Raw genomic sequence first — 21707 nt, 5'->3', positions numbered from 1 at the left:
CAGAATGTATCGTACATATACAGATTGTGTTGGGGATGAGGTGAAATTGGGTTGAGTTGAGGGCAAAGGAGGGACATAACTCAGAAGAAATGGGAAAAGGCACCTACAGGCACAAAGCCAAGCCAAAGTATCAAGCAGTCTCTACTCTTCCTTCTTTTGAAAATCCCAGTGCTCTGGGTGCCAGACCATCCAGCAGTGCATCTCTTGGCTCATTCATCCTCAGGCAGAAGACGGTGCAGCTTCATGTTGAGTTTGGCCCAGAGGGCAAGAGCCTGACAGGATGCTTTCTGTTCAGTTTGTCATTAAACGTCATTTCATAAGGACTGAATGGAAACAGGGACTTGGAGATCTTTTGTGAATGATAATTTAGAAGGGGGTTGACAAGAAGGGGGTGATGCTTAGACTCTGGGGTGACCCACCACCCCCAGAGGTGGGCACTCCTGCAGTAGTTTGAAAGACAGATACACTTGTGAACAGATGGGTCATTTCTGGATTTGAGTGTTCTGTTTTTGCCATCATCGTTTGGCTGTGGGTAGAGACACCTGGGTGAAAGGGAGGGGCCAGTCGGTCCCGTTCCTCTGTTTTAGGACCACCTGTCAGATGTGTGCTATTGGGGCAGAGTGAACCCTGTTGCAAGGGTGACCAACCATGAGAGTTTCATAGGTTAAAATAAATGTGGTGTCCTGCCCACACTGAGGTATTTGACTTTGAGAGTCGAGCTACAGAGATTAGATTCTCAAAGTAGCAAATGAATTCCCCAAAGGACAGGAGGTGTGGTCGTTTTTATTTTGGGGCCCATGTTGATGAAACGTAGCCTGGGAGTCACCCATATTGTTTGGCCCCAAATATAGTTTAATAGAGAGAAGCAGTTTGGGTCACTGTTTTAAACCCTGACACCTTTCTGCAGAGGAGGGTTGTTTTGAATCATGCAGTTCAGTAAATGTTTACCGAGCACCTGTCCGAGACGAGGTCCCAGGCCTGGCATTGAACACAGAAGGGTCAATCAGACACAGCCCAGGCTTGCAGGGAGCCAACAGCTGGAGTCACTTAACAACAAATAGCTTTTTGATAGCTGGTGTTTGTTGGTGAGGCACCGTCCCAGGCTTTGGGTTACAGCAGTGACAACACACAGTCCCCGCCCTTGGAGCATGTGTTCTAGTGGTGAGAGAGATGCAGGGAGAACGAAGCTGTCACAGCCGATCTTGGTGCAAGCAAAGCATGATGGGAGGCTGCCCGAGAGAGCCGCTGCCCCGGCCTCCACGTTTGTGTGTTAGCCTCGCGCTGGGCACAGGTGACAGGGTGAGAACTTGCAGCTGAACTGGAAAGGAAACACTGAAGTCCCACCCTGACCCCGGTTCACGAGCAGCGAGCTCATTGCCATGGCAGGCAACCCCCAAGCCTAGAAACGGAGAAGATACCTATCCGTGGCCACATGGAGAGAATTACGGTCCTGAGCACCTGGAGCGTCTAACATCCCATCCTAGCCTGTTGCTTTCCTTTTACCTGAGTTGCTCACTTCTTAGCCTCGGAGCAAGGGAGTGAAAAAGCAGGGGCTTTTAAATAACCAGCCCTGTCTCATTGAGATAGATGGGGATCTCCCAGTCCCTAGACAAAGAGAAGGGACATAAACAACCAAATGAGTAAGACTTTACTTGACAAGCTTTGCCTTAACAAAAAAAGGGACGGTAGCCTTGGATTTGAATTGCTTTGAGGGTCCCCTCTGGAGGGAGGCATCCTCGTGTGACTTGCTCTGCTGGCCTGGGGTCCCTCCGGGTACCCACCTGATATTATCTCTTCTGAGATTGTGTCATAGTCTTCAGATCAAGACTGTCCGTGTTGTACTAAGAATTTTCCTCTTTCCCCCAGAAGCCGAGAAGAACAAAGCAGTCAGAGGAAATTCCCCACTGCGGCCAGGGAGGGGGCCGACGGCGGGGCAGGGGGGGCGGTGTGAGCGCGGCAGGGGCCCTCCCTCCCGCACCGCCTGGGGGAGAGACTTCCTTCTAACAGGGACCCCTCTGTTGTTGCGGTTCAGAGCTCTGCAGCATAGTTTCCCAGTGATGCCACTGGATTCCTGAAGTGTGACACCTCAGGGCAGCCTGGTGAAGGCCGCCGTTGAGTGCCTCGGGGCCCCGGACAGGGACACCATTGTGAGTCACATTTGGTGTATGAGCTCCCCCTCCCATGACTGGCACTATTCTTAGTACCATTCTCTGCTCCCTGGGACAGAGGTCACTGGGACCACAGTCCGGTTGGGTGGGTGTGTGGGCCTGGGCCCAGAGCGGAGAGGAGGTGCCAGGAAAAGAGAGGAAAAGGCTTTACCACGTGAGGGCGTGTGGAGGGAGGGCACGGGACGGAGCCCGGCCCCGAGGATTTGAGCAGACCAACTCCAGGTGATGCAGAAACAGCCCCTGGGAGAGCTCGGACCGGGAGGGCCAGCCTCAGCCATTGTTTGCACAAGTCTGGGGCTTCAGAACTTCCCTTGGGCCTGGACTCGGGTGCTGGCCAGGAGGTCAGTGTCACCAGGGATCCCAGAGCCACCTCCAAGTGCTGGCCTGCCAGGTGGCCCTGATTTCCCCTCCCAGGCCCTCCCACAACCCCGTTGTTGTGGAAACAGGCTCCCGCGTTGGACTGTCCACTGGTCCAGCCGGCGGACGAGCCATCCTGATGCCCGCATTCCCGCCCTGACCCAGCGTTTCTGGCCAGCAAAAGAACCCCACGTCCTTCCCATTTCTGTTACCTCCATAGCCAAAAGGAGGGTCGGGGTGTCAGCAGAAGTGTACAAGAGAGGAATCTCTGGGCGGCATCACGGATCCCTTTCATTCGGGGTCACCGTGAGGGCTTTCTGAAGGGTTAGCAGCAACTTCCAGAAAGCCCTGGGTGGGAGCCCTGTGTGCGCGGTTGGCTTGGGTGGGCTGGCTGGATTTTTCCTCAAGAACTGAGGAAGGAGCCTTGAGCTGACGTCACCGCTGTTTTGACTTTGCTATTGTGCCGCCCCGCAGAGACTCGCCATCCCGGGCCTGTGCTTTCTTTAGGCATCTGGTTTTCGTATTTATCCCCCCTCTTCCCTTCTGTAAATAGGAAAAAAAAAGAGAGGACACCACACCTAGGACCTGGGCTCCCAGTTCCCAGATGTCAGTTTTATGTTCCTTATGAGCAAAGGAAGACTCACAATGAGGGAAAAGCGAAAAAACCCACATGCAGGGGCTCACCCCGCCCTCGGCCACATCCATAGACACCAGGGGTCAGATGCACACAGAGGACAGTCTGGAGCTGCAGGGCCTGCGGCTCGGACATCTCAGTTCGGGAAGTGGCAGCAGGAATAGTTCTGTCTGATGTTCCTTCCTCATGACCTGGTCCCGGCGACGCTAATCAAAGCCCCTTCCCCACTTGATGGCCGCACGTCTCGAGGTGAGGGACGGAGGTGGCTCTTGGACCTCCCTCCCCGGACTCGGGCTGTGCTTGCTGTTCCCAGCCAATGGCCAGGACTTGCCTGGGGACGAGAATCCCCATATTTCTTGCCCTTTCCTCAGCTTGGTATAATTAGCCCCCTTGTCTCCCCAAAGGGATTTTAAGACAAGTAGTGTGAGAGAGGTTTTAAGGTAACTAGTGGGGGGAGAAATAATGAAGTTACATAGACTAACGGCGACCACGAGGGGACCTGCCTGGGCTGGAAGTGTCACCTGTGGCGGTGGACACCATGGTCACTAGTGACGACTGTCAGGAGAACCACTGGCCACCCAGTGTCCTGGACTGCTTGCTGTGAGAGGCGGGGAAGAGATGTTTTTAAAAAACTGGGTCCTTTGATCCCTGGGACCACTGCAGCCAATGGGCAGCTTAGATGCCAGCTTCCGGGTTGCTCTCGCCTAGGGGCAGTGGAGTGTCGAGATGAAGAATTTGGGGGTCAGGCTGCCTGGGTTCCAGCCACACCACTTGTGACCTGCGCGGCCTTGGGCAGGTTATATAGCCGCACAGCGGGTCAGTTTTCCCTGCTGTAAAGTGGGAGCAACGAATACGATAACAGCAGCCTCCACCCATGGACTTATTGTGAGGGATACATAAGATGCTATAAAGCATCACATGTTACTACGGTACATAGTAGGTACACGAAAAATCATAGCTGCTGTTCATATTTTCCCTTGCCAGGTGTCTGAAAGCAGCACCCCGCTCTCTCTCATGTCTGTGGTATGTGGTATTGACCCAGGAGAGGACCGTGAACTCCCTGGCTTATTTACATAGTTTTGGACTGTAGTAGTTGATTTTTCCATACGTGTCTCATTTCAGGGATCCCGTGGGTATCTATACTCATTCTCCACTTCTACAGGGAACCTGTTATGTCACAAGGGCTATTATAACTGCTTTTTTCTCATTATTTTGCCACCAAAAATTCCATAGCATTTCTTAATAGAAATCTCTTTTCTTACTCCTGTCCGTCCGGATGACTTCTTAGTGATTCCTCATAGGAAGTCACTTTAGGACATTACTCCAGGCAGAGGGTGGTAGCTGGTGACTATTCAACTGCTAAGAAACCTGCAAATGTGTCCAAGCTGTCCATGAAATTGTTTTTCAGCGAGGGGTAGAAACACAGAAGGGTAAGGCTTTACCAGTGTAGCTCCTGGGACTGTTTCCTCAAACGTTAATATATTTTGTAGGCATTTGCTGAATCATTTAATTCTAGAATCTGTGTAAGGCATTTCTTGCCAGATGGGTTTAAAGTACTCAGAGTGAGGGTGAGGTAGAGATATTTCATTTTCCCTGCTGAGCTTGGGCTGTGCTGAGGAGGGACCACTAGGAAGCTGTCGCTATAGCAACTGCTTCCTTTGGCTGTCCCAAAGCTCAAAGGAAGCTCCCAAACCAGCTGCTGTTTGCTCATAGGCGTCCATCAAGGTTACCCTGGTGCCTGGGAGTCAAGGCCTGGGCAGTAGGCCCACCATTTTCTAATTGTGCCTGGAGCAACGTCACATCACTTTTCTGAGCACCTTTTTCTGCGCCAGTAGAATGGAAGCAGTCAGCCCAGTGTGCCTTGCCTATAAGGAGGGTAGAGAGTGGCTTTTAGGAGCAAGCAAAATGGTGCATGTGAACATGCCTTATAGACGTGAAAGACATAACGAAAGTTTGCCCTTAGAGGTCATAAAGGACATTTCTTTTTTAGACTGAGAGGCAACGTAAAGCTTGTTTCCTATTGAATCTCAATTTACTTTGGATCAGACAAATTTGAAACTCAGGCTGAGGATTAGAGTCTAAAAATAGTCAAGTTTTCCTGCGTGAGTTTTAGAGCGTGCCAGGCTTTCTTCATCTACATGGACTGGGTCTTTCCTAGCCACACTGTGTCCAGATTGCTTCTGAGATGGTGTTACAAAGCACAGTGTAGACTTGTAACAAGCGTCATGGACTATTGAAGCCATATCTGTCTCTCTAGCTACACGCGTAAACTAGGTAGGAATCACAGGCGGCACTGTCATTTCTGAGTAGAAAGCTGTCCTAGACGGAAACCTATGTAGCATAAAGCTTTTCGCATAAGGTAAATTGATAATCAGAGTATGTCAGGCCTTCTAGAACTAAGATCTTGGCAGCGTTGATGACTAAGACAAGAGACGTGTGTGTGTGTGTGTGTGTGTGTGTGTGTGTGTGTGTGTATAAATTAGAGTATACCGAACCCATGGAGAATTTCTGAGACAGTCCTCGCCTGACCTCTGAAGATTTCAAGTTAGTTCCTCCCAAAGTTCTTATCTTCCCTTTCTTGGTTTGGGTGCTTGCCGGTAGGTGGCCTGGGGGACGGGATGGTGGGAGAGAGGAATATTATGACCAAAAGAACATCTAACTTCTGTTCCCTTGTTAGATCACCCTAGGGTAGTGATCCTTCTCCCTCGAAAATCAGGGGTCAGAGGTTCCCTAATCTAGAGGGTGCTTATGGGCTTTGACTTCTGATTGGAACTGGCAAAGGCATTCCTTGGTTCCTACCTTGAGTACTTTGTAAGGCAAAAATAATGACTTCATTTTTGAAGGCAAAAAAGATTATGCTGCCTTAGCATATCTCAGAGGAGCGATAGAGTGTTTTCTTTCTGGAGTTTGCTTAGCAATGAAAATGGACTGACTCTTAAGTCGATCCAAATAAGGCAATTGCTGTTCTGTCTTAAAGGCTGTTTTGGTAGGAATTCTTCACCTGTTCAGTCCGTTCAAGCTCCTAGCACCTCCTGTACCGCTTGTGCTCTGTGTTGCCTTCCTTTCCCCCTGGCTGATGGGCTGAGAGAGGAGGGGTCAGGAGTGCCCTGTGATGGGATTAGTTGCTGAGAGTGTGGAGCGTCTGGTGTAATGATTCACGATGGCTTGTGTCTCCAGGCAGTGGACCGATCCAGCTGTGGCAGTTTCTTCTGGAATTACTCACCGATAAATCCTGTCAGTCTTTTATCAGCTGGACAGGAGATGGCTGGGAATTCAAGCTTTCTGACCCAGATGAGGTAAGAAGGGAGTGACTTCAGAGTCTCGTGTTGAGGGAGGATGAGAGAGAGCTCTGGAGATGGGTTCTGCGGGGTTGATGACATTTTCTAGGGTTCAAATCCCAGCTCTGCCACCTGCTACTTGGGTGACCTCGTCTGAGCCTTAGTTTCATCATTTGGAAAATAGTGAAAATATCTACGTTGGCCATTCGTTTTCCAGGATTAATTGATATGATGCCCATAAAGTGCCTGGCACCTAGTAGGTCCTTTGTAGACACGAGTTGCTTTCTCTGACTTTGCACCCTCCCTGGTCTTGTGACTCTGTGAATATGGAAGGGGTCTGACAATTTGAGAGGCCTTGGAAGATTGGTACAATTTGCACACTGTGTTTTCATTAACAAATGCTTTAGTGAGGGGAGGAGGAATAAATTGAGTTTGGGATTAACATATACACGCTACTATTTATAAAATCGGTAACCAACAAAGACCTACTGTATAGCACAGGCAACTCTACTCAATATTTTGTAATAACCTTTAAGGGAAAAGAATCTGAAAAAGACTATATATATATATATGTTATATATATATATATATAAAAGTGAATCATTTTGCTGTACACCTGAAACTAACACAACATTGTACTCAATTATACTTCAATACAAAAACAAAAACAAGGGGCTTCCCTGGTGGCGCAGTGGTTGAGAGTCTGCCTGCCAATGCAGTGCACACGGGTTCGAGCCCTGGTCTGGGAAGATCCCACATGCCGCGGAGCAACTAGGCCCGTGAGCCACAATTACTGAGCCTGCGCGTCTGGAGCCTGTGCTCCGCAACAACAGAGGCCGCGATAGTGAGAGGCCCGCGCACCGCGATGAAGAGTGGCCCCCGCTCGCCGCAACTAGAGAAAGCCCTCGCACAGAAACGAAGACCCAACACAGCCATAAATAAATAAATAAATAAATAAATACCCCCCCCCCCAAAAAAAAACAAAAACAAAACAAAAACACTTGGCGAGTGGTTGCTCTGTGCTACGCCCAATTCTGAGGATAAAGAACAATGAACAAGAGAGACACCCTCTCTGTTCCGGCAGACGTGAGGAGCCCCGTGCCCGGTACGAAAAAAATGCTTCCTGTTGATGAAAGGCAGGTGTGATTGCAGCTCAGCCGTCCATCCCTTGCATTAGATTTCATGCTTTCAAAGCAAGGACATTCTATTCATAATACAGGGTAAGAGGAGACACTACAGTGTTGCTTTTCTTTTTCTATTTTTTAATATCAGATGCTTTAACTCCATTCCCTAGAAGTTCAGGGTCACTGTGTTTTCATCAACTCAAAGAATCAACTTCACTATCATGGTTGCCCAGCCCTTGAGATTTGGAATTCAGAAAAGATTGGTCAGAGAAGTAACTTCTATGTACCTGAATCTCTGACCCTCTCTTGAACATCATGGGTCACCATGAACGGGTGCAGGCAAATAAACATGTATATTTGGATTATCCTGTAGATGTTTACCCCTCTTCCTTTTTTTAAAATTAAATTGCAGGTGGCCAGGAGATGGGGAAAAAGGAAAAACAAACCTAAGATGAATTATGAGAAACTGAGCCGTGGCCTTCGCTACTATTATGACAAAAACATCATTCACAAGACGGCGGGTAAACGCTATGTGTACCGTTTTGTGTGTGACCTGCAGAGCCTCCTGGGGTACACGCCCGAGGAGCTCCACGCCATGCTGGACGTCAAGCCCGACGCCGATGAGTGATGGACACCGAGGGGCCGGAGAAACTCTGCTGAGACATTTCAAAGAACAACCACGTTGGTCGGACTCTTAATTTTTAATTGTTATTCTATTTTTAATTTTCCAGAACTCATTTTTTTACATTCAGGGGTGGGAGCTAAGTAAGCTGCAGCTATAATCAATTGTGCGCCGTTGGAGGAGGAGAACCAGGACTTGTGGGGTGGGTGGGACAGGAAATTCTTGAGCGGATTTTTCAGGAGAGAGACAAGGGCCTTCTTAGAAGCTTGAAGGATCTGGCTTAAGGGAGGAAGAAACAAACGTGTCCAATCATTTTTTAAAAAATCATCCATAAAAAAAAAAAGTGTCTTGAGTTACGGACCTATTAGCAAAAGAAATTGATGCATCAGGAGTCATGAGACTAATAAAAGGCAATTAATTTCCTTTTGTTGTTAGGTCTGGGAGGGTGAAAAAGAGGGAGGTGGGGTAAAGCCTTTTTTGGGGGGATGCACTAAAAACCAAGGACTATTTACCTTTTATTCTACTTTCCAAACAAAGATGGACTTCAGTGGGGAGGGACCAAAACTGTTTTTGTGTTAAAATTTATTCTATTAAATTTTGTGCCAGTATTTTTTTTTTTTTCTTAAAAATCGTCTTAAGCTCTAAAGTGGTCTCAGTATTGCTGTACCATGCAATTTTGTTTTTATTTGCTGGCTGAGGATTCTGTCACAGTGAAAGGAAACTGTTTATATAGACCCCGCTGGAAAGACAAAGCGCTGTCACTGAGATCAGGGATCCCAAATTCATGTGACTGATGTATGGAGGAAGAAATAGGGCTGATTTGGGTACAAGGGAACTGTGCATGTGAATTTCACCTATAATTTTTAAAAATTGTGATCACACCCCTCTACTTACTTGTCATTAGTGGATTCTCAGAGTTTGGACTTAACGTTGAGCTAAGCATTAAGTCTTCGAACTGAATGTATTTTGCAGCCCTGGTTTCGGACCACAGTAAATGTAGGAGCACTGTAGAAGTCATGGAAAGGGAATCGAAGGGGGAAGATTGACCTGGTTCTTTACTGGTTTTAGGCCTGTAACGTACGTGACTTGGAATAAAATCTGTATGCATGGGCATTACCCCTCAGGCCTTAAGAAATAAGTCCTGAATGCATGTCATTCCCAACTAACACTCTGTACTTTCTCCTTTGTGTATTATTTTCCCAGCATCCCACATTTATTGCTTTCCCCCACTCTGTTGTTCAGTAGAGAGAGATGTACAGCTTTCTGATGGGTGAGTGAAAGAGTAACTACAGACATGACATGAGTTGGAGAGCGTCTGATAAAGCCATTTAGATGTCCTGAGTTTTAGGAGCCGTGGAAATGAAGGGAGCCTATGAATAAAATGGGGCTTGGCTGTCTTTGGGAGAAGTGCAAGGCTTTCCTTTGAAGAGTTTAAGGCAGCTGAGTCGGGTGTCAGGTGAGACTGGGTGGGCAGGCAAGGTGCATAGGGCAGATGCGATGAGGGCCCCGTGCTTTGGATCCGTTATTCTGGCACAGGGTAAGTGAAGGTTAGTAATTGCAGAGGAAGACTTGAAGGCATAGGAACTATTAGGAGAGGAGCTAGGGTGTAGGAATAAGGTGGTCCATGGGATTCAAATCTATTTTTAGTTCTCCCAAAGTTGAACTACAAACATAATCAACTGTGGTGTTGTAAAGGGTCATTTGAAAATGGAGTTTGGGGAGGGTGGACCAACATCTGACCACTGAGGAAAGTGCCTCATACAACTAGGATCCCCCCCATTCCCCGGCTATACAGGTGCCTGATTCAAAGGAAGGTGACAGAGGGATGGCTTTTCGGGCTTCAGTGAGGAAGAGGAAGAAACATTTAGGACGGGCTCCAGCTGAGAAACTGGAAGTACTAACTACCTTCTAGCGTAGCTTCAAGAAAGTGGATTGTTTTCTCCCAGGTCCTCTTGCAGACCCCGAATTATCAGGAACTTAGCTCTGTGATTCACGCGTTTCCTCATGCTGAGAAATCGGAGCGTCTGCTTGGAAAGCAAAGGCTGAATTTAGCCCAGCTGTGTATTTTGATCTTCTTCCGGATGCAGGTGCCTTAATGAAGCTCTCGAAATATTTTAGGAGCCGCTCAGGGAGTGTTAGGCAGAACTGTTTGGACTACATTGTTTTCTCTTAGATTATGTGATCTTTGTTGGGCACTGGCAAAGATGTGTGTGCGCCCGCGTGTGTGTGCATGCGTTTGTGTGTGTGTGTGCGCGCGTGTGTTTGCAGACATGCAGAACTGCAGCTGAGATAATCCCGGGGCTTTCTTGTGAAGTCTTTCCACATTTCAGTGGTGGGTGAGAGTAGGACCAAGGCCGGGCATCGGTCACTGCTTGTTTGCCGCCAGGCATAAAATCACTTCCTCAACTCATCAACAACCTCTCCTTGCAAACTGATGCTGAGAATTCCCCTGTGTGAGTCCTGCCGTAGTTCCCTCGCAGATAAGATTGTAAGCAAGTACTGCCTCATGCTCTTCAGCTGCTTGTTTGCTCAGATGCCCTTTCTCTCTCAGTGCACCGTCTTCACTATTTGTAGATAGTGTATGAGTTCAGACAGCTTTGTCGATCTGGCCAGATGCTTTTTTCTCCTTCTGTCCAAAGGCCAGAGACCATCCCAGGAAGAGTGGTGGGTGGTTTATACACTGGAAATGTAGCAGAATTGTTGGAGTTCTGCTTTAAAAAAAAAAAAAACAAACACATGTTAACTTCAGAGGAAGGATGGGCAAATCTGGTTGAGCTGGGTGAAACTCTTATTTTCCTGGAGATGCCTTAACCTGTGTTGGTTTTGGCTGTAGGGTTCAGGGTCACTTTTGTTCCCTTCTGCATTCAGGGGAGGGACTTCCCTACACAGAGCCCTGGTTTTGTGGCTTTGGGGATTGGAGGTAGCATTCAAAGATCAGATATGCTTTTCCTCACTTTGGAGACGAACACTCTGGGTTTTAGAGCATTAACCTGCCTAATCTTCACGGTGAAAAATGACACCTTCTCTATTCTAGTCATGCTGTGCATGCTGCTTTCTCTGTTGGGGTCTATATAAATGCGTTGAACTCTTATCTACATTCCAAAGAAGTTTCGAGGAACCATGAATATATGTATACGTATACATATATAAAATATATATATTAAAAGGAAATTATCTCTATCAGGAATACTGCCTCAGTTATTGAACTTTTTTTTAGAATACTTTTTTTTTTTTAAGCTCGGAAGTATAGGGGTGAAAAAGATGTTATATTGTGTTTGACTATTTTCCAACTTGTGTTTTCAGATAATTTATATTTTTTAAAAGCTGAACATTTAAAAGCAAGATGAAAAAAAAAAGGAAAAGCAGGTGCTTTTTAAAAATCAGAACTGAGGTCGCTTAGAGATGTAGCGATGTACGCGTCTACGTGTGTGTGTGTGTTTTTTTTTTTAAATGCAAAAGAATTTGTTACGGGCGGAGTTTTGTGTTTGTTTATTTTAGTAGCTGATGCTGGTACATCGTTTTGCTGGAGGATTTTTTATAAACTGCAGCCTGATTTCATATTGTATTTTAAACTGTGTGAGATTAAAAGCAAAGAAATTCATTCATAACGATGCGGGTCTGGCTTCAGTCTTTCCTGTCTGGTTCGTGCGTGAAAGCAGGACAGGTTAACCAACCAGAGGCAAGCAACCAGGAGGGAACGCAACTCCGTCTTGCTGATCTCACTTGCTCTACAGCATTTCAGGTCAAGATTTCCTAACAAAAGTGAGAGCTATAATAGGAACAGGGGGAAGTGTAATGTGACATCCCGATTAGAAATAGGTGGTATCATCCTTTGTTGGAATGTCCCCGGCCTCATCAGACCGCATTTTGATCGTGTCTGCAGGACTAAGAGGCACGTGAAGAACATTTTTAATGACTCAACAGATAAACATTTTGATTTCAACTAGGTAGAGTTTCCGATATTAACACAGGAGGTTGAACATCTTTGGTCCATGCTCAGGAACAGCATTCTTCTCCCTCCTTCTGACATTCATTTTGTCCTGAGCCAATGCGGACCCATCCCATCCATCTCCTTGGCCCCAGCTCTTTCACCGGGGCTGAACACTGGGAATGGTGATATCCGTCCGAGCCCCCAGCAGCCAGTGTCATCAATCCGATCGTATTTATAGGTGCTTTGGGGAGGAGGGTTTAGGAATACATCCTGCGTGGTGCTTTTCTCTTGTTGTTGGAACTGTGGAAGGTGTATGTCTTTAAATTAACACCAGCATTTGCAACACAAATCCCAACTCACAGCTGGAAAGAGAATTTGTGCTGAATTGTTCACAAAGAGAGCTCTGTTTTTGGAAGATCGGTTTCTTCAGGCCTGGAGCTTGAGGTTTGCTGCGTGCACATTAAACACCAACTGTGTGGTCCAGTGTGGTCAGGGAGCCGGCCTGGCCGCGAGGAGGGCTCGGGTCTACAAGCCAGTCAAGCCACCGCCACTCACTGGGGCACTGTGGAGAGACGGCTGGAGGTCCTTACGTTTTTCAGTCTTCAGCTGCCAACCTGGGCAAAGCCACAACTCCGGAGCCAACCCACGGCCACATCTAAGCTCTTCTCCCCCTGAATCCACAGAACACAGAGAATAGGTTTCTGCCTCAGTCTAGGATTTGGTCAGAGAACTTTCCTTCAGTGACAAGTTGCTGTTTATTCCCCCAAAGTATGTGATTTCATGCTGACCAGGTTAAAAGATACAAGATACACTGGAACGAAAACAGCTTAGGTCTCTGTTTCTCAAACTAGGAGCTAGAGTTTAGCTGGGGAACTCTCAGACACCTGGGCTTTGGTGCTCTCTCTTAATGACACTGCTGGGACCACCGTATTGAAGTTGGGGTGGTGGAGAGACAGTACCTTCTAAAACTCCTTCCAGATTTGGGGGAACGGGATAAGGTGAGAAGGAGGTGCAGGGAAAAGAGGAATCATTCAAAAGAAACTGGTGGTCAAAAATCTACAGATTTTGACAGGCTTTTGGGCGGTTGTAGGGTAAAGTAATTGCCCAAGCCTAGTCTGGCTCCAGACTGCTATGGCTTTGGAGCAAGCTGTAGCGCCCGTGCTAAAAATAAATTAATAAGTCATGACCAAAAATTGACCAAAAAGAGCTTACCTGTATAATGAAGTATAACTATTTTAACCTGAAAAAGGAAGAGGATTGTGCTTTGTACTCTGAGTGAAACAGGCCAGGCAGTGGAGACTACAGGGTACACACAGGTTGGCTGAGGACTGAGTCTGTGCCTCAGAGATGTTCACTGTGTCCTTCACAGTGTTGGGACTCACTTCTGCGACCAGGGACTCACTTCTGGGACTCACGGTGCCCGGCACTACGGCCATGGGGTGGTCTTGGAATCCTGTCCTTCCTGTAAAGCAAACACCCATGGACGCTGAGTGGAGGCCGCCCCCTTCGAGATGTGCGTGAATCTCCTGTTTTGTCTCCAGTGGCTCAGCCCCACACATTTACATCCCTGCCTCATTGCTGTAGAATGTGAGTTTGTCAACCCCCTGAAGGTATCCCTCCACCTCCCGTGTTTACTTGGCATGAAACTTATTTTATTCTGGAGACCAGCAGTGGAAGAGAGCACAAGAGGTCATCGGGTTCATCAGAACCATCTGACTTCTAAACCCTTGTTGTCTCCATGACGCCATGTGGCCACCCAAGAGCTCTGAAAGGTCCCCTTTGATGATGCTGGCTGATGGCTCACCTTCCATGGAAGCCACAGCCCTGGTTACTAAGAGGGTTGCTTCATACACCGAGTGTGGAACAAGGACAGTCTTCTTTCAGTAAGGAAGCTTTTCCACTCCCACAGCCCTTTCCACCCTCTGCTTCTCCCCAGCGCTGCTCTGGGTGGTGGTTTGTGGTGCAACTTCAGTTGTACAGAGGCCTTTCTCTAGCGCAGATGTAGGGCTGCTTGACCCTCCGAGGGCCGGCCTGTGCCCTTTGATGGGCTTACCACTCAGCACACAGCTGGGTGTCCGCTGCTGCTCGGGATCCCTCCCAGTGGCAGGAATCCTCGCCAAAGAACCACAAATATCAGAAGAGAAAAGTGCTTTCTCGGCTCCTCTTGCCATGAGGCAGGGATTTAAGAAAGTCTGATAAAAGCAGGTGTTGATTGACCAGTGACAATTTTAAAAGGCTTGAAATTGAGGGGAAAAATATCCCATTTACTGGGAATTGAGAACTTCAGATTAGCTGGGGACGGTGGCCCTGGCCTCTCCGCCCCTTGGTCATTGCCATTTCCTGTTTTACTGAATGTCCCAATCCCTTTCGTTTTTTTTCCATTTTCCTGGAAAATATTTCCATCCTGGGAAAGCCAGTTTCATTCGATTGCCTGGGGTACCTCAATGTGCTGATGCCCAAGGTAATGACAGTGATGGCTTACCTGCCCGGAGCTGGGGGCTCAATAGTGGCCGCTCTCAGCACCTGCTGGGCAATCCCCAAAGCCCTGGTGAGTTGCTAATCCTGCGCCTAACCTCTTATCCCGCCATCCAGGCTCTAGTGGGCTCTCAGCCGTAGCATCTTCCAGAGCTTTGATGTCAGGCTGGCTCTGGTCTCTCCATACGATAGCACGTGGTGGAGCAAGGAGGTTTCCAGCAGCCACTTGTGAGAGCTACCGGGGCTCAAGAGAATGCCACCACCTTCTCCCGGCCCATTCCACACTGTCAGCTCAAGACGCTGGCCCTGGGCAGGAACAGGCTAGTTTTAACCTTTGTACAGGCAAATCCTGAAATTTCAGTCTTGACTCTAATGCCCTTTCCTCCCAGCCCCAAACTGCTTCCTCTACTCATTAAATCTCATCCACTTTCCAGGCAAAACATCTTGGCATAAAATTGATTCAGAATTGATCATGACAGTAATTTCTATTAGTTCTGATGGATTCCAACAGTCTGCTAAATGCCAATGTTCAGGTTGGATCCTGGGAGGGCGGAAGGCTTATATATCACTGAAATCATTCCTTTGATGTGCACCTCAGCTCTCTGGGGCCAGTATCCTGTGCTTTCTCATCCCGAGTCTCCTCAGGGTGCACCGTGGGGAGTGGCTGCAGCCTGATGGCTGCTAGATGGCAGGTATTCTTTCCTCCCTGAGTTCCCTCAGGGCTCACCAGCTCACCTCGGCTGTGACCGCAATGGCTGATGACTGCCACATCCTTTGTTTACTGACCTGGCAGGAAATATTCCATTTCTCAGTCTGGAAGTGGTTCTGTGGAAACAGCACAGGGTGCGACGGAGTCGTGGTGACAGTTGAGGAGGGGAGAATGGGGAGGAGATCATTCAGGGCTTTGTGAGCCAGGTGAGAGTAAGGTGGGACCCTGAGGATCTTCCCACAGGCTAAGTCACATGACCCGATCTGTGCCTAGGAGGATTATTCTGCCTGTAGAGCAAGAACAGATCAGAGGGGACAAGGATGGAGGAAGAGAGAGCAGCTGGAAAACGGTTTCATCTGTTGGGAAGAGAAGCCTGCCGAAGTGTCAGCCGGGAGCTGATGAGCAAGGTGCTCAGGGGATGGAGCCCCTGGGACGGGGTGGGTGGCTGGCGTGGGTGGGTGGCGGGTAGGCTGCTCTGCGAGCCCTGGGATGCGGGTGGTACCCGAGGATGACTATTACAGTCCTTGCGCTCGGCCACCACATCCCCAGTGCATGCATGTTAGATCCGGAAAGAACGTTAGAGGTAAACCCAGTCCCCTCATGGTGTAGATGAAGGGGGTTTAGGTTACTTGTCTGAGGTCCCCTAGCTAACTGGTGACAGAGGCACAATTAGGTCTTTAGCTCCGCTGACTCCAAGGCCAGTCCTAGGTATCCAGTGAGGGTTGAGGGCTTGTCCCTCCAACACAGGCAAGAAAGAGTCCACCTCTTCCTTTCCTCCCTCCCTCCCTCCCTTCCTTCTTTCCTTCCTACCCTCCCTTCCTTCTGAGAACAAGAGCTATTTAGCTTACAGATGGGTGTGACAGGCCTCCCCGTGTGATGACATAGGCTGTCTCCCCTCATCAGGGTGCTGATCTCCGTGGAGCCCTGGGCACCCGCCTCCACCCCAGGCTGGAATTGAAGAGAAAGAGGAGGTGTTGGTTTCTCTGCTCCAGTGGTCACTCCTCCGCCCGCTGGGAGCTGTCTCAGCCCCCCTTGCTTCGCGATCACTGAGCATTATTCCCAGAATCCCGTTTGGCGCGGGAGAAAGAGCATGGGTCTGACCAGCTCTGTGACAGCTTCCCTTCACTACGCGGCCGTCTTACCATCTCTGTATCTTGGTCTCACACTGCTTCTCTGAGACTGACAGGCTCCTGCTTTTTTTTAAAAAAAAAATCTCTCTATTATGCCAGTTCTTGGTAACTCCTCCTCTTTTTCTCACCCATTCCCTTTATTCTCCACCTGAGTTTCCTCTCTTTGTCTCTCATCTTATATATCTAGAGAGGAAATGTCATAGGCTGCAGAGAAAAGGCAGTGGCTTTGAAGAGTAGGAACTCTGATGCTAAACTGCGTGGCTTTAAGTCCTAGCCCTGCTGCTTTGGGGCTGTGTGACTTTGGGCAAGTTAATGAACCTCTCTGTGTCTCGATTTCTTCATCCATGAAATAAGGATAATAGTACCAACGGCACAGGATTGGTACGGTGATTGCCATTTAATATATGCTGACGCTTGACACATAGTAAGTGTTATGTAAGGGGACCCAGTAGTAAATGAGAAACTACAGCTCGAGAAAGCCTTTTTCTCCCTTTTGGGAGAACAGTTTTCTCCCCTGGATTCCTGGGACAAGGAGAAGACTTCGGCATTCAGGGTAAGGGCCCTGAAGGGGCTGTCTGCAGAGTCGGGTGTGTCTGCTCTGCCCTCCCAGGCCTCAGGACGGAAGGTTCTAGTGCCAAGGCTCCCCTGCCTGGCACGGCCAGCTTGCTGTCACAGCTGCAGGTGGGCAGAGCACTGGCTCCGGGCTTGGAAAGGCGGACGCTGTTCTGGCCAGCTCCAGGACTCAGCGTTTTCCACTACTCTTCTCTCTGTTTGTGTTCCTCTGTGGGCTCCCCCCGCCCAGCGGAGGCTTCTGAATGACGTCCAACAGCAACGCTGGGCCGGCTGCAAGCCCTCCCCGTCTCCTCCCGTCGGCAGGCGGAGGACCCCGAGCCTGGTGGCCCCTGCACAGGGTCTCTCGCTCACAAAGTGCCATTGTACGGGGTGGTCTGCGGGAGACAAATGATTTTGAAATTTCAAAATCAACTGCAAGTTATTTTTATCCACGGAAGGGCTGAAATGCCTTTATTTTCCATCTTGGAAAACAAACCTTAAGGGATCACTGTGCTGTAGAGAGCATCTCCATTTGCCCTGGGATTCAAGCATTTGCCAGGGAGGCTTTAGAAAGAGCGGGGCTCAGAAAGGATGAAGTCGAGAACACCAGGCCGTTGGGGCCCACGTGACCCTCCCAGGATGGGGGTCTGCTGGGCTTGGCCCAAGACCTATGGCTGGTGGGGCCTCCAAGCCCTCGAGCTTTGCTCCTGCCGATGCTTGAGCACTGACGTTTCTCCTCCTTCTTGTGCCTGCATCCCACCGACCCGCCCAGCTCTTCACAGACTGCTTCTCTCGCCCAGGCCCTCAGCCTTCACTGAGGGGCAACTCAGGACTATCATGTCCACTTCTTCCAGAGCAGGGGTCTTGTGGGGGAGTGCACACTCCAGGGATCTCACAGAATAAGGCGTGGACTATGGGAGGACTTTGATTCCTGTTTATTTCCACTCTGAAAATAGGAGACGCACTTTTATTTACTACTAAGGAATATGCTTATCCACCTCGGTGCCTTTGGTCAGCCTCCTTTGGCTTCTCTGCAGGCACTCAAAGCTCTGCAGGCCAAGGTGGGATCATGCAACATAGAAAGGGGTCTACACTGCTGCCCCTGTTTCAGCAAATTTTGGTGTTTTAAGGTTTACGTGTACGCAACGAGTAGATTTACAACCCAGCATGTCTAATTTCAACCAAACGATCCTCACAAAATGGACAAGGGGCTTAAAATGTTTCCTGCAATGAAACTGGATTGTAGACGATAGGAACAATTCAGGCACACGAAGACAAGAAAGAAAAGCCGGATTACTTCTTCAACCCGTGGAACAGATTACTTGTCATCCATATAGGGACGTTAAGACAACAATGATTTAATTACATGTGGCCCAAAAAAGTTTCCAAATTATGAACACTATATTAAATATAGACTTACATTCATTGTCGTCAATAAGCATCAGTGCCCCGGGCACTAATATTATTATCAATCAATGCTAATAGATATTAGCTAGTGCATCTAATCTACAAGTAAATATGCATCGATTGGAGGTGGTGCTTGAAGATATTTACTGATGGGGGTATAGGGCCAGAAAAATTTTGAGATGACTGCCCTAAAAGAATATTTGCTGTGAGCCAGCAATTTTTCTGCTGATGGTGAAAAAAGCTCATTTGCAATCAGTTAAAATCAGAGTTTAAATCCTGACTCCATCACTCAATAAACTATTCAATATCTTTGCATCTCAGTTTCCACAAAATCACAATAATAACAGTTACCTCATAGGTCCATTTTGAGGATCAATATAATAATTCATGTTAAGTGCGTAGAACAGTACTTAACATACAGGAAGCAGTCCTGTCCCCTTTCTCGTTCTCCTCTTGCTTCTGCTTCTGGGACCTGGGAAGGTCAGACAGTTCAAAATGGAATGGAGCTCACTCTCTCCAAAATCCCACTCTGACCCTCAGGGAGCATCCCCTCGTGACTGAGAAGGTGAACCTGTGCTTTTCAACCCATGGCTGGCTATTCTTGGCTGCAAGAGGAAAGAAGATTTGAGTGTGTATGTGTTTAAAAACCGGCCTGGGTAGGCCTTCCTGGTGGCTTTCTAACAAGAGTGCAATAAATGGCTCTGTGTTAGTTTTAGTTGGCTTCCCAGCAGACCTTTTTTCCACGTCAGAAGGTGGAACCCAGGAGTGCTACAATTGGCAGTAATTAGTCCCCACCACGATGCAGATCAGCCAAAGATCTCCGACGTGAATGAGCCTTCACTCATTCACGGGGCGAAACGAGGAAGCCCACACCGAGCCTGGGGCCCGGCCTTTGGCAGAGGGTCTGCCACCGCCTCGCTGTGCTATGGAAGAAGCAGGGTGAGGGGCTGTGGTGGGCAGTGGGGCTCGGTCCTTCTGGTCCGTCTCCCTGGCTCCCATTTTGCACATGAGGATTCAAGATGAAGGATTGGTGAAGCCATCCAAGTGTGAGAGCCATAATCTTCCTCTCTACCAACTGTCACCTGTGACTGTTGACTTAACTAGGGTTTGGATGATCTCGTAAAGGCCACGTGCTAGCTTGGAGAGAACATCGACCAACGCGTACACGTGGACGCCCTTTACCCCTCAGACCCCCATTCTAAACAGAGCTTCAGGCTCAAGTCTGAATCTCAGGTCCTCCACCCCATTGTAATTGGACCTGGAAGAGCTTCGTGGGGAGTCAGAAACTCCATTTCAGAGTCTACCAAAACGATCCGTGACTGTTTCATTCACAATTCTAAGCTGGGAGATGCAAGAAAAAGCAAACAAGGTTGTTAAAGCCTAGCATTCAAAGTATGTTGTATCAATAGATATTGGAAGAGATTCACTTCGCAAAGAAACAGACCCCAGCAAAAAGTGGAGGGAGCTGGTGTGACCTGAGGGGTTGACACGGAAACTGCTCTGGCCCGTTGCTCTCTGGGTGACCTCACCGGTGAGCTGTCCTGCAGTCCATTCCAGACAGGTGACCAACCTGTGAGTCAGGCTTGCCTGGGCAGGAGGCAGCTGGTACAGAGAATACACCTATTCCTGTAACCTGACAGCCTTGACCCCTTGGCCTCTGAGGGGTTACTCCATCTGGGGACAAAGCAGCCTTTGTCCTTACAAGCTGCCCACAGGTTGTAAGGAGGGAGCAGAGCTTCCTTCCCTCTCCTTCCACCTGCCGTGTAGGGTCTAGAGCTCATGGATATTCTCCGAGCCACCCACTTCTCTTTTTTTCTCAGGCCAGACTTCCTTGAGTTTCAGATGAACTATGCTTGATTTGTGACTCTGCCTTCACAAATAATTTGCTTTGCCTTTTTAAGAGTGAAATCCCAGAGTCCAGTGTGGCAATTCCTAAGCCTGTAGACAGTGATAAATTTCTGGGACTTTCCCATCCTGCCCAATACTCTTTACTTTCTGAATTTCAAAAATCCATCTCAGGGGCTTAATTCTCTTAAAATCAAAACATGGACTTCAGAAGTATGCAGCCCTAAGATCAACTTGGGGGACCTTTGACACATAACAACCTGTCTGAAGCACCATTTCTTCTTTTGCAAATAGGATAATATGATCAAATGGAGTAATGTAATAAAGTGGCTTTTAAAGGACCTGATATATAGCAAATGCCCAATAAGTGTTAGTTTCCTCTCTGTCATCCATTCTATAAGGTAGAGAATCCCCTGAAAATACTTTCATTCTTTTTAAATATTAATTTTACATATTTTCTAAAAGGTTGTATATTTATTGAAAATTTAGATAACACTGAAAAATATTCAGGAGGTAATTTAATAAACACCTTTAGTCTTCCCTATTGAAATTTTGGTATAAATTCTCTCAGAATTTATAGATATGCATTTATATTTGATACTAAATATGCTTTTTTACTCAGGTAAAATTTACATACAGTGACGTGCAAGATCTTAATTGTTCCATTTGACAAATCTGTGTAAGTAGCATATCCAGAAAGTTCCTACCCTGTAGGCATTCGCTATTCTAATTTCTATTACCATAAGTTAGTTTTGCCAGTTTTTGAACTTCATAATTCATGGGGCATTGGATGGAGTACTGAGAAAGGTTTTGCATCAGTCCTGGAACAAATTTAGCCCTAGACTAAATACTGTTGTACTCCTGCCTAATAAAGCTGAAAAGCACGACTCAAAAGGGTCAAACTATTTCCAAGTAACTTAGCTCAAGAATATTTTTAGGAATACAAAAATATCCAGCAAATCCACAATGTCTGGCATTCAATAAAAATTACCAGGCATACAAAGGCACAAGAAAATATGACCCAAAATGAGGGAAAAAAAAATCAGATGGTTGAATATTTCCCAGAAATGACACAGGTATTAGAATTAGTACACAAAGATATTAAAAGAGAGTAACAATTTCACATGTTCAAAAAGTTATGAGAACATGATATGTAGAGATATGGAACATATTAAAAAATGACCCAAGTCAAGCTTCTAGAGATGAAGGCTATAATGTATGAGATGAAAGATCTGCATGGGACTGATGACAGGTTTAACACTACAGAAGAAAAAAACAGTGAACTTGAAGTCATAGCAATAAAAAATATGTGAAATTAAGTACATAGAAAAGAAAGACTGAACAGAAAATGAGCAGAATGTCAGTGAGCTGTGGGACAAATTTAAATGCCTGAATAAACATGTAATCAGAGTCCCCAAAGGGGCAGGAAGTGTGATAGAAAAAAATACATGAAGAAGGATTAATGGCTGAAATTG

General features: G+C 47.5%; 1 protein-coding gene across 2 annotated transcripts in view; it reads left to right on the top strand.

Annotated features, from left to right (window-relative positions):
* The window catches only part of ETS1 (ETS proto-oncogene 1, transcription factor), a 67526-nt gene extending 55735 nt beyond the window's left edge, over positions 1-11791 (top strand). For both annotated transcript variants that reach the window (XM_007183367.2, XM_007183365.3), the window contains 2 exons: positions 6337-6455; positions 7974-11791. In XM_007183367.2, the coding sequence (XP_007183429.1) occupies positions 6337-6455; positions 7974-8189 (335 nt within the window). In that variant the 3' untranslated portion in view covers positions 8190-11791. The remainder of the gene's footprint in view (positions 1-6336; positions 6456-7973) is intronic.
* The last annotated feature ends 9916 nt before the right edge of the window (positions 11792-21707 follow it).

This window comes from Balaenoptera acutorostrata, chromosome 9 (assembly GCF_949987535.1).
Source record: "Balaenoptera acutorostrata chromosome 9, mBalAcu1.1, whole genome shotgun sequence".
NCBI lineage: Eukaryota > Metazoa > Chordata > Mammalia > Artiodactyla > Balaenopteridae > Balaenoptera > Balaenoptera acutorostrata.
Note: the sequence above shows the minus strand (reverse complement) of the source record. Positions and strands in the feature narration are given on the sequence as shown.